Source organism: Physeter macrocephalus, chromosome 2 (genome assembly GCF_002837175.3).
Source record: "Physeter macrocephalus isolate SW-GA chromosome 2, ASM283717v5, whole genome shotgun sequence".
Classification (NCBI taxonomy): Eukaryota; Metazoa; Chordata; class Mammalia; order Artiodactyla; family Physeteridae; genus Physeter; species Physeter macrocephalus.
In genome coordinates, this window is record NC_041215.1 from 67,272,418 (window position 1) to 67,284,984 (window position 12,567).

The 12,567-nt window shown below is 40.0% G+C and overlaps 1 protein-coding gene across 11 annotated transcripts in view; it reads left to right on the forward strand.

The window, feature by feature from the left end:
- TANK (TRAF family member associated NFKB activator) overlaps positions 1-7,443 on the forward strand; it is an 83,629-nt gene extending 76,186 nt beyond the window's left edge. For 7 of the 11 annotated variants that reach the window (XM_055088138.1, XM_028478397.2, XM_055088130.1 and 4 more), the window contains 2 exons: positions 1,469-2,049; positions 5,500-6,353. In XM_055088138.1, coding sequence (XP_054944113.1) covers positions 1,469-2,049; positions 5,500-5,676 — 758 coding nt within the window. In that variant the 3' untranslated portion in view covers positions 5,677-6,353. Of the gene's footprint in view, positions 1-1,468; positions 2,050-3,275; positions 4,172-5,499; positions 6,354-7,278 lie in introns of those variants that run through there. The other 4 variants (XR_008618582.1, XM_028478396.2, XM_055088120.1 and 1 more) reach the window with 4 other exon arrangements.
- The last annotated feature ends 5,124 nt before the right edge of the window (positions 7,444-12,567 follow it).

Sequence of the window (12,567 nt, forward strand, 5' to 3'; positions counted from 1 at the left end):
GGCTCTAGGCGCGTGGGCTTCAGTAGTTGTGGCACGCGGGCTCAGTAGTTGCGGCACATGGGCCCTAGAGCACGTGGGCTTCAGTAGTTGTGGCACGTGGGCCCTAGAGCACATGGGCTTCAGTAGTTGCGGCACACAGGCTCTAGGGCACATGGGGTCAGTAGTTGTGGCTCGAGGGCTCTGGAGCACAGGCTTAGTAGTTGTGGTGCACGGGCTTAGTTGCTTCACGGATGTGGGATCTTCCCGGACCAGGGCTCGAACCCGTGTCCCCTGCATTAGCAGGCGGATTCTTAACCACTGCACCACCAGGGAAGTCCCTTACTGTCTTCTTGAAGTAACATTGTGGAATATAATCTAGCTTTTTCTAATGTCTCGGTATCATCAACATGGAGAGTGCTTTGATCATTGATTTTTTGCATTGAAAAATGTAGCCCTTGTTGGCTCTACACTAAACTGTAGTGTTTTCTGAGTTCTTATATCTGCTTTTTTGTTTTTCTTGTCTCCTCTCGTGCTTTCAGCTCTTATTGATATCTATATCTGCTTTCAACAACTCATATCCATACCATGTAGTTTGCTGCTTGTTACCAGCTATGAACTAGGGAGACATCATCAAGCTTGTTAGAATAAATCTAAAATGAGAATAAGAGCAAAATTCATCTGTGGGCCTTGTGGCTCTTAGCCTGACTTCTCAAAAGCACTATTTACTTTCTAGTTTTTGCTTATGTCCTAGAGAGCTGAATTTGTTGGATAAGTGGCTTCCAGATAAATGAGCTACAGAGGTCCTGGTATCTACCTGATATCTACCTGTTATCTACTGAGGCCTTTTTCTAATAAGATGAGAAAATCATATATTCACATAGAGCTTTCTGAACATGCATCCTAAAATTTCATCCTTCTTTTGCCTCCAGTCTTCTATCTCCCAGCACCCGCCACCACCACGCCCTCACATAGTATTAAGAGTAGACAATGGCTAAGCTGATTGGTGATACACTTTGTCACACAGAGATATTAGGGGGAGTAAATGACCTAATTCATATAGATTCATAACCTGTATACTATATATATGCCTGGTAAGGGTTTTCCCTTTTAATAACTTATTTGTCTAGCAAGCTCTCAGTTGCAGCTTCCATTACTGACAAAATGTTTAGATGTATACACTACAAGCAAATGTTTTTTAAGTATAGAGCAGTATAACTGTGAACAAGATGCAAGGCTTACAGCACAAGGACCTAGGAAAAGACAAAGTAGTTAAACTGTGACTAATAAGCTATGTTCCAATTCACCCGCTGGAGACTGCTAATATTTCTGTGTAAGATGGTAGCAAATGTAAAAAAATCCCAGTCGACTTCAGTTGCTGTAAAAGCCAGTAGAAAAAATAATACTCATCTATCCAAAGCTAATTGAACGTTCAGATTTTTAAGAAGGATTGAAATGCGACTGTTTTCCTTTTGTTTTTTTTCCCCTGCAGAGACACAGTGCTCTGTGCCTATACAGTGTACGGATAAAACAGATAAACAAGAAGTGCTATTTAAGCCTCAGGCAAAAGATGATATAAATAGAGGTGCACCATGCATCACATCTGTCGCACCAAGAGGATTGGGCCAAGATGAGGAAGACACCTCTTTTGAATCACTTTCTAAATTCAATGTCAAGTTTCCACCTACGGACAGTGACTCTACTTTCTTACATAGCACTCCAGAAAGACCCAGTGTCCTTGGTCCTGCCTCATGTGAGGCTATGTGCCAGGATAAATTTAATATGGAGCCCAGAGACAACCCGGGAAACTTTGTCAAAACAGAAGAAACTTTATTTGAAATTCAGGGAATTGACCCCATAGCTTCAGCTATACAAAACCTTAAAACAACTGACAAAACAAAACCCTCAAATCTTGTAAATACTTGTATCACGACAACTCTGGATAGAGCTCCGTGTTTGCCACCTGGAGACCATAATGCATTATATGTAAATACATTCCCACTTCAGGACCCATCTGATGCACCTTTTCCTTCACTCAGTTCCCAAGGAAAAGCTATCCGAGGACCACAGCAGGTAACTGTTTTGCATTAACAAATATATTAAGTGTGAACACACATTTTGCCATGCATGCACAGATACGCATCTTTCAGATTATCAGACACCTTTTTTAAACTAATGACTAGCTGAAGTTAAGCTTTCAATAAAAATATCCAAGTCCTGTAATAAATGACATGAAATTTAAAAGATGAATATGGTGAAGCTCTATTATAAAGTACCTTAAAATTTACGGCACATTTTAAAATACATGTAAACCTTATCCATATCTAGTGTGTGTCACTTTCTTACTTAGTCCCTTATTCAAAGCTTTTAACTCAGTATCATTGTTATAATAGGATTCTTTATTACATTTCATTCTGTGAAGCAGGTGGCATTTTTTTATCAAAAAGTTTGTGTGTATCATACTTATCTTTACAAGAATGCATGATTTTTTATAAGTAAATAATCACATTGTATGTTTCTATTTCTGAAAATAAGCGAACTGTCTTTCAAATAATACTTCTATTACATTCTCAGTTTACAGTATGTAGATCTGTAGGGTTTGGTTTTGGTTTTGGTTTTGGTTTCTAATCTGCAGCCTAATATATTTTTTAAATAGTCTCTACATATGTATGATTCTAATCAAATACTTTCATGTTTCTAAAGCTTGCAGACTACTTAACAGCCCCCCACCCGAATCCAATCCTACCCTCCCTTTTATTCAGGTTCTATTACAAAATGATTCTTTAAGTTTAAAAAAAAAAAAAAGGTGTTTAATGCCTGAAGGTAAATGAAAATATGTAATTGTTATAATAAACAGAAGCTCATAAAAAATGTAGATTGGTAAAAGTGTCTAATATAACTTGCAGACATTTGTTTGATTTCTCTTTGCCTTGAGATATTTAATTTACCAAAAACCAAAAAACACCAACAACTTGATTAATACCCTTTGGCTTTATAAGTACTTTTATAGGTTATAGACTTTTAAATCAGCATACAAAGAAGGCAATAGTCAAGCTGTGGTATATTTTAGTAGTGGAGAAAACTAGGCATCTCTGACAATAAGCTTTAATTATAAACTCACTTATGTTCTACATTGTACCTTATTTCACATCATAGTCACAGTTATAGTTACTACTTAATAAAACAGATTAAACAATTTCATTTAATGCAAGTAGAATTCCTGTGGAGCTGTGAAGTGCATCAGTTCTAATGCTTGTTATTTTTTTCTCCATTACATCTCTTGCTTGTTCTTTTACTAGTCTGTGCATTCATGTTTCAGTAGATGGCACCCTGCATTGTGCATTTGCTTTCTATGCTACAGCAAGGGAAACAGCTGGTATGTGATTACAACTTGATGGAAAAGTAGCTTAAAAAATGCAGGAGAATTGGTGTTGAGCTGTCACAAGACGTGGGGCATAAGGTTAGATAACTGATATTTTGGCAGAAAGGCAAAGAAATTCGTTTGTTTTGAAGGCCATGTTACAGTTTAGGATTCAAAGGATATTTCTTAAAATGGGTTTTTAAAAACATTTTGTTGTTTTATTTGTTTTAATAAAGCTACTATGAGAAATACAAAATTCTTGAGTTGTCAGTAATAACAAAGGGAAGTGAAATTTTGGTTGCATATTTCAAATTTTTACTTTTATCTCAATCATTACTACTTAACACCTTTTTTTATACATTCAGCTATCATAATAAAGTCTAAAATATATCTGCTTATTTTTGCTCTATGTGATTTTCTTTTCTTCCTACTTTTGCTGAGTCAGTGATTGGTGTCCCAATTGAATTCTATGAAAAGCTCAAATCCGAACTAATAGCTGCTAATAGAGAAGGATAAGTATGGACTTTGAAAATAAATTGGCAGTAGAAGATTGGCTCATCAAATTTAGAAGCTAAATTGCTTCTGAGTCTATTACTATTTTATAGATCTTAATTTAAAGTATCTTTAACATAATAATCTTTTTTATATATCCATATCAATTTCCCATTAGAGTGGTGCATATTAATCAATTGTACTTTTTGTTTAAACTGCCGACACTAAAATTTAAATCTAGTTAACTCTGTTATATACTCACAATTATTACTGCTTTTCTTTTATCATGGAAGAGAGGAAATTATTTTACTCCAGATTTCAAATATGTATTTTAAATATTACTGTTTTTTGTAATAAAATTGCCACTTCTCACAAAAGTATTTGAGTCAGTGTTATTATACACCCTCTGTACTGATATTTGAATGTATCTTGGTGCTTAGACAGACTTTGTATATTTACATCAACTGTACACAGCTGCCCAGTAAAATGTTTATAAGAAGACAGTGATGTCGTGAAACCCAAATGCTTCAATTAGTAATATACTGTTTATGTATTGATTGGTTAACTAGGATGAAAGAGATTGGTTAAGGGAATGAAAACTAACACTATGTCAGGAGTTGAACTAGGTTGTTATTTTAAAAGCATATTAGTAACAGGAACACAAAGGGTTCTCTTTAAGTTGGCATTTCGAGGTGATTTTCCTCAAAGTGCCAGAATTCAGATATGTCAAGATAAGAAAGCAAATTTTAGAAATAATTTGGTTTACAGCATTTCAGGAAAATAAGATATTCCAGTCAACAAACATATATTGAGCACCTACTCTTGAACTAAATGCTTTTTCTGGCCCTTCTAGATATTTTTTAATAATAAGTACAGTTAAGAGTACGTAGGTGTTGCTTATAGTAATGGAGGTACCTCTGTAGAATTATGCTTCCCATAATCCTTTAACTGGCAACTGTCGACAGGCTTCACTTTAGTTAGCCACAGAAAGGGTAAGAAGGCCAAAGTATGCGCTTGTAACAGGAGCAAAATAAGAAGTCAAAAGAATGCATCCAATGTTGGACTTTGTTGAACGATTAAATATTTGAGGTTTCAAAAAGCAACTGATCAATAGAATTTGTTTCATACTTTAAAAAAATTATTTTCAAAAATTAGAACACTTATTTCTATATGATTTATTCATTGTGTATTTGCTTATAAATAGTAGCGAAATTACACTGCTCTTGATCAAAATGCATGTACACACACATCATGTCTAGTGTGCTGTGTATTAATAAAGGTCCTATAACTTAAAGTTCCAATATAAAATAGAAGAGATAGAATTTAATTTTTTTAAAGTCTCAATTATTGACTATTGTTCCAAAACTCCAAAACCCGTTGGGATAACGGGTATTAAAACATGCTGGTGTTAAAGCTGAAGGATGTTTTAATGTGTGAAGATAAAGTGCATGAATGTGTATTTTAAGTGATTCCTAAAGTTAAATTATGCCCTTTATGAAAAAGAATTGAGTCATGTCCTCATGCCAATTCTAAAGGAAAGGTAATTCACTTTCATATTAGGGAATTTCATATATATGCACATAACCCGTTCAAAAAGTTTGAATTTGAAATTCAGTGCAAGTTGATTTTAAATACAAATAACAGAAGATGTTTTTATTTGTTTCCTGCAGCCCGTTTGGAAGCCCTTTCCTAATCAAGACAGTGACTTATCGGTACTAAGTGGCACAGGCTCAGAACTGCATATACCTCGAGTATGTGAATTCTGTCAAGCAGTTTTCCCACCATCCATTACATCCAGGGGGGATTTCCTCCGGCATCTTAATTCACACTTTAATGGGGAGACTTAAGACGCATTTGAAAACAGACATATCAAGTTCTATGCGATGATTCTGGGTTTGTAATATTATGTACTTGATTGCAAACTTAGCTCAAGATCATTTATTGAAAATCCAGTGTCACAGCTATTTGAATTTTTTTCTAAACTTATATTGTAACTTTCTTTTATTACCTTTTAAAAGATCATTCTGTACAAAACTGTAATTCATTGTACTCATGTTTACAGTGTTTATTGCCATAATTCAAAATTATGTATGTGACTTATGGAATTGTATAACAATAATTTATGTTTTTTTCAAATGTCTAAGCTTATTGCTTGGATTTCTAGTTAGATTTATTGAATTTGGTGATGTCAAATGTTTATAGGGTTTTTTTCACTTGTTTTCATTTAAAAGATTAGATTATTTATGCTGTGGGTGTTCTTTTTGAATAAACCAATAATAAATAGAGAATAGCAGACAAGATAAACATCTGAGTAAATACCAAACCTAAGACATTTGTTGCTCAGTGATAAGATCACTGGTAGGATTATTTAAACACTTTATTATTTTTTTTAAATAATAGACATGGTTTTAATTTTTACTATACATATAGCAACATGATGAAATTAGTTAAATATTAAAAGAGTTACTTATGTTGTGATAATTAATGTGTTCTTTGTTCTTAAATAAATAAATAAATCACATTTGGGGGAAATTCATAAAATTCATGTTTCTTTCCAGTAATCTGATAGAAGGGTGATACAAGATCTGGTGACATTTTATTATAACTAGTAGATCACTTTGAATTTTAAAATTATTTTTCAAACTAAACTTACTAAAGAAACACATTTGTCTTTAATGGGAGCAAATCTAAAACCCTGTAAGGATTATCCATATTAATTAATTTATATTAGAAATGTTCACATTCTTGTTGAGAAATTGTTAATTCATTGGTAGCATCCTGCCTGATGAGGAGAGGAAGATATTTAAGAGAGAGGATACCAAATTCAGAAGGTTGCAGAATTTTGTTTAAAATGAGACTTCCCTTTCATTTTTGTTCCCTATGATTCTTGTCTTTTAGGTTTCTCTTCCCTCCTCCACCCCACACTTAATTTTTAAAAATGTTCGAGGCATGGCTTCCATTTTATGAAGTAAACACTGATCTGCAACTCTCAAAACAGAAATTTAAGCCTTCTTGGGAACGAGTGTTGTAGAAAGCTGGAGGGTTTCAGATAAGGGATTGGAACAATTTTTTCAGGTATCACCTGTGCCACAGTGAAGAGCCTTAACTTGTGGAAGAATGAGAGTGGTGCTTCGACTTCTCAGGGTGCCAAGCACATCACACTGACATCTTCCTCACCAAGGTGACATAGCCATTATTAGGCATTCACTGTGAAGGCTTCTGAGGCATGTACATCTTTCTTTCATTGCCGCTGGGGCTGAATGGAAATGCCTAGACAATTATCCAAGTCACTTCCCTTCCCCCCTACCTCCCGCCCAGCCAGCCTCCCCTCGCTCACTCCTCCCACACACACGCAAAATTAAACATAAAAACTTCCCAGCGTGTTCCAGCCAGAATATACCACTGTACCTATCTCATGAAAGGGGATTCTTTTTCCTTCTCTTTTCTAGGTGAGGAAGAGTTCCTCTCACACAGTTGACATCTACTAGCCTGCTGACAACCAAAGGAAATTGTGGCCCAGAAAGTGACTCGAAGTGGATCACTGACTCCTCTTCTCCAGTCCACCCTTTTGACACCTCCACCACTTTTAGTAAGCGGGGAACTCTTGTTTTCTATTGGGTTCCAGTGCTACCCCAAGCTCCGGCTTCCGAGGGACAGAGGCCCTCTCGGGCCAAGGGACAGGCAGCCTGGAGAACAGTCTCCGGGCCCGCACTGCAGAGGTGGTGCTGGCTGCAGTTCGAAAAGTGGAGTTGGGCACCCGCCGGGTCTCCCCTCTGGCTCTTAGTTCCGAGTCGTGTAGGGGCTGCATCTTGGCATCTGCTACGCGTGGCCGGGTAAGAACAGCTCCCAGGTAAAAAACGCGAAACGCTGAGTCTGAAAAAACCACCCCCGCCGAGGCGAGGCAGTTGTGAGCGGGATGCCTGAGAAGTGGGAGGTGAATGTCCTCGGGAGGGCCCCCCCGGTGCAGCTTTCCCCGGAGGCTGAGGCTGCTGCCAGCGGGGACATCTGCTTTCTTACTCTCCAGCCTGGCTCACCCCGCCCCCTCAGCCCCGGGTTGCGTGGTTATTTTACCAACACGGGGGGAGGGAGAGCTCGAGGAGGTAGAGAAGGGGTGGATGGAAGCTCGGGAGATGTTCTTCCCACTCCCCCACGTCCCCTCCTTTTTTCTTCACATCTTTTAACCTTCAAAGTAAAGACTTTATAAATATGAAATGATAAGCGTGTCCGCTGGCTCCCAGGCCCGCCTTCTGCTCGCGGGGCTCTCGGGTGCGGGGCCTTGCCCTCCTCTCCAGCCTCCCCGGAGGCGGCCCGGGTTTCGGCGGTTCCGCCGGGCGCAGGGGCAGGCCGGGTGCGCTCAGCCGGTGGCGCCTTCTCTCCCGGGCTGCTGCCTCGACAGCTGCTTGTAGCTACAGTAATTAGACTGTCAGTGCTTGTTAGAGGAGAGAGGGGGAAACACGCTTATGACAGCAGATTCCGAGACTCCCCAGTTTGTTAATTTCTAAGAGATCTTTAAAGCATTAATTGAGGTCTCCCTAACTCTCCCCCCGCCGTCCCTCTCCTCTCCCCAACTCCTCCCTTCCCAAAAATATCTTTAGGGGAAGAGATTTCTCTCCGCGTGGAAGCAGTGTTTCCCGCAAAACTGCAAGCCCGCCCCCGACTCACGCACACGCACACTATTTTATATATACATCTTTATGCACACATGTATACGCAGAAGGTTAACTCGGCAGAGGCCTCGTCCAAATAGGAACCAGGATTGCATTTAAAATAATAAATAAATAAATAAATAAACTAGGACGGAAAGGGGGGGAGGGAAGCAGAAGTCGGGAAGAAAAGAGAAAAGCAGCAGGCTGATTACGAGGTGTCAAAACTGCCAGGAGCAAGAAGGTGATAGCAATCAGGGGTGAGAAGAGTGCGGCATTCGTGCGGGGCAACTAATTATCCGTCTCATTTGAGAAGAGCAGCATTTGAGGCAGCAGCGTTCGCCTGCTGAACGGTGACAGATTGGCGCGGAGGAGAGGGGAGGTGTTAAAACAATGGAGCCGGGCGCGCGAGCGCTGCTGCATGCTAATCAGCCCTCCCTCCGCCTGCCTGCCGCGCTCCCTCCTTTCTCCCGGCCTCCCTCCTCCGCGCTCCCCCTCCCGCCTGCGGCGCTCCCTCCTTTCCAGCGGGCCCGCCGCCGCCGCCACCCGCTTCCTGCTCTCTCTTTCCCGCGCGTCCTTCCCGCCGCTGGCAAGTGGAGCCCGGGCCGGGCCACCGCGTCCCCCGCGGCCCGGGAGCCCCCGCGCTGCCCCACGCGGGCGCCCTCCGGGGTTCGGGCCGCTCGCGAGCCGCTGGCAAGCTCTGCCCCGCGCGGTGCTCCGAGGGCCGACCCGCTACCCGCGCGCCTCTTGAGAGTGGGTCTTGGAGGAGAGGCCGGGGAGCCTGCATTCTCGCGCCCACCACTTTCTGCTGGTGAATTGAACGCGGTGGGCAGCGAGTGGGAAGCCAGGCGAAGTCAGGAAGGGCGAGGGGTAGGAAGAGAGTCGGAGCCAGGAAAGCGGAAAAGGTCCCCCGGACCGACGGCAGGCCCCCCGACTCAACCCCAGCGCCGCCGCCGCCCCGAGCAGCCTCGCCGGCCGCGGGCGAGGTCACTACCGGCAGAGTCTCCCGGGTCGAGCCCCGCAGACCCCAGCAACCTCCCCTCGCCAGCCAGGCCCCAACTGGACTTACACGGTTTAGTAAGCACCGAGAGGAAGACAAATACAGGGCCTGAGCGTTCGTTGTGCTTCCAAGGCTTGACCTCCTGACCCCAAGACTAGACTAAGGGGCTTCCGGACCCCCGGAGATCATACCATTCAGTCGTTGCGGGGGAAAGAAAGCCTTTAAGAAACCGGCCACCCGCGCCCTCCGCCGCGGTGACCAGAGGCAGGACCGGGCCAGGGCATCCGGCAGCACAGCTCCCCGCCTGAATGTTCCGCTCCGCGTTCTGGCCTTGGGAAAGCTGGTCAAAATCGCAGGGCCGTGGCTGCCCCTGGACAGATAATCCACCAGAACCTGAGTCTCTGCTGGAAAAGGTCTCCTTATACCTGTTGAGGCAGGCCCAGGACCTGAGGTTCTGTCTACTTTTTGAATTTAAAAGCTGATTGTTGAGCTTTTGCTTAAAATACACTTTTGTTCGTACGTTTTTACCACTACAGATTTACATAAACTACCCTTAGAGATTAAAAATCATTGAAACATTGACGTTCTTATGGCTTTCGTAGGTTAAGTGAAACACAGCTACAGAGAACTGGTAGGAATTTGGACTGAAGGAGAATGCAATTTCTTCTAACGTGTTCCCTACTATTTAGTTAACCAGGTGTCTAAATTAACATAATAAAACTTCCTTCCCTCAAGCCAGACATGGAAAAGGAAAGCAGTTGAAAGGTAATCCATGCAGTATAATTTTTGTTCTGCTGACCTTTACCATTGCATTACTTCACACACAACTGTTTGTTTAAAAAAATCAATATAAAATGTGAAAGTTTGATAAAACTGTCATATATATATGACGGTTTCATTTATATTACTCTCTCTACCCTTCTCTGTTTGAAATGTTTCATAACAAAAGTACAACACAAAAAATAAAGTGACCTGAGTAAATTTTGGTATTTTCTATCTTCATCCCTGACCTAGTCCTATGAAAAACTACACAAACACACAGAGTGAATAATTTTTCCTTTTAGAATATGCCCAGGCATACCAATACAATAACTGAATGCAAAATTGTTAGGATCTACTGAAATCATACAGAATGTTTAAAAGTTTTAAAATTGAAAATTCTTAAAAAGAGTTGTAAAGAATTGGTATGTAAATAAATGTTAATGCTTTTTGGTTTCCACTCTTGGGAAAACCACTAAGTAGGCCTCTCTGCCCTTAGTACATCACAGACTTTTTAGTGCTAGAGTATTATCTGGCATTTGGAAAATTCCCTGGCATCTCAGTCTGTTAAAATATCAACCATCTAACAGAAAAAAAATTAACTTTACATTTCTTAATGTAAACTTGGAGATTCAGATGCTCCATCAGCATCAAAATTAAGCAATTTATTAACTATTCATCAGCCTTTTCTCCATTAACCAATTCTGTATTAGCAAAGTGTTTCTCTCTGATGTGGTAAACCTATAAAGTTCAAATAAATTTAGTCCAATTCCATGTTGTGTTATGTATTTCTAATATATAATCAAATCCTTTACCTTCCAACAACTTGGTTATTATGGATTTAGTGTAATTTCTTCTCAGTCTATAGACTTCACAAATTTGCATGATTGTTTTAATGGTGTATTTACAGATAAGTTTTTATTTGCACATAAGGACAAAAAGGTGAAGTGAAATTTGGTCCCAATGGAAACCTGTTAGGTTCCCTGAACATATGGCTCATTGGGCTGTTACTTCCTTTTTGAGATCATTTTCCAAGATTTTTTAATATATACATCAATTTGACACCAGTTATAAAGAAAATATATTGGCTTTGAAAGTGCCTCCACCTGGGACATATCTCAATAACAAACCATGTAGTCAGGTGTACCTCTGAATGTACAGGTGTCCAGTCTCAAGAACAGGGCATCATTTGAATCTAGTCAAAACTGACAGTTGATTTTACACTGTCTTTGAAATTAGGTAGTTCTTTATATTCTTAGAATGCCACAATGACTTGATTAATACAGTTTAGGGGTGACTACTTAAAACTCTTTTTACGGAAGGCTGTGCATTTGGAATCCACAGTATTACAATGATTACTCTCAGTAAATACAAGTGATGTTAAGTCTCATTTATTGAAAGTGGGTGGTGCCAGCTTAAGACTTAAGGGGAAAATCACAGCACTTTGAAAAAGATGTAAATGTTCAATTGGTAAAAAGGGGGGGGAAACCGTGCAAAAACGTGCGTATTTCCATTATGCTTAATTTACTATTCAAAACAAGTTTTTCCTAATAAGCTCTATTGTTTCTTTCTGTTTTGTAAAAATTAATATGTGTGAGACAAAAACCTGATTCAGAATGTGAATGAAGTCTGTTTAGCGAAAGCTTGTTGGAGCTTACAGTTCAAGGAGGGCCTCAAATTAAAAGACACTTCACTTAATGACACTGATAATATATAAGGAAGCAAGTCTCTTAGGTCATTTCTAGAACCAGTTACAATTAGATTGCTAATTTCCTCCAGTCTCAGAGTGAATTCATACACTTAAAGTGCAGCGAGCACTAGAATATTCAGAATGATGATGCTGTGTATATTTATTAAATAACTTTAGCTTTTGCTTTATTGCAGTTCTCTTCTTTCTGAGGTCAAGGTTCCCAAATAGGACTGAAGTATAAGTTCTCAAACATGTTATCCCTTTGTCCTGTCTGTACAGGGTTGTTTGTCTTTAAGTCACTCACACTTTTCCAGAGTATTTGCACCTGATTATGCAAGCCCTTGATGTTGAACTGGTCTCCCTCATTTGAATATCCCCTTGGGATCTGGAATGCCCGGATAACCTGGAGTCTGCCCATGCTTTCTTTGTTGTTTAGGGCTATATCATGAATAAATTTTAAAAATGTCTTGCTTATATCTTTTGGAAACAGTGTACAAAAGATGAGTTATTGCTTATTAATTCAAGGAATAATTGTTTTAGAAATAAAATCTTATAGATTGCCTGATCCAACTTTCTTTTTGTGTGGACCAAAAGAAAAAATACCAACCCAGAAAACAGCAAAACAAAGCTGTGTCTAAAGAGAATG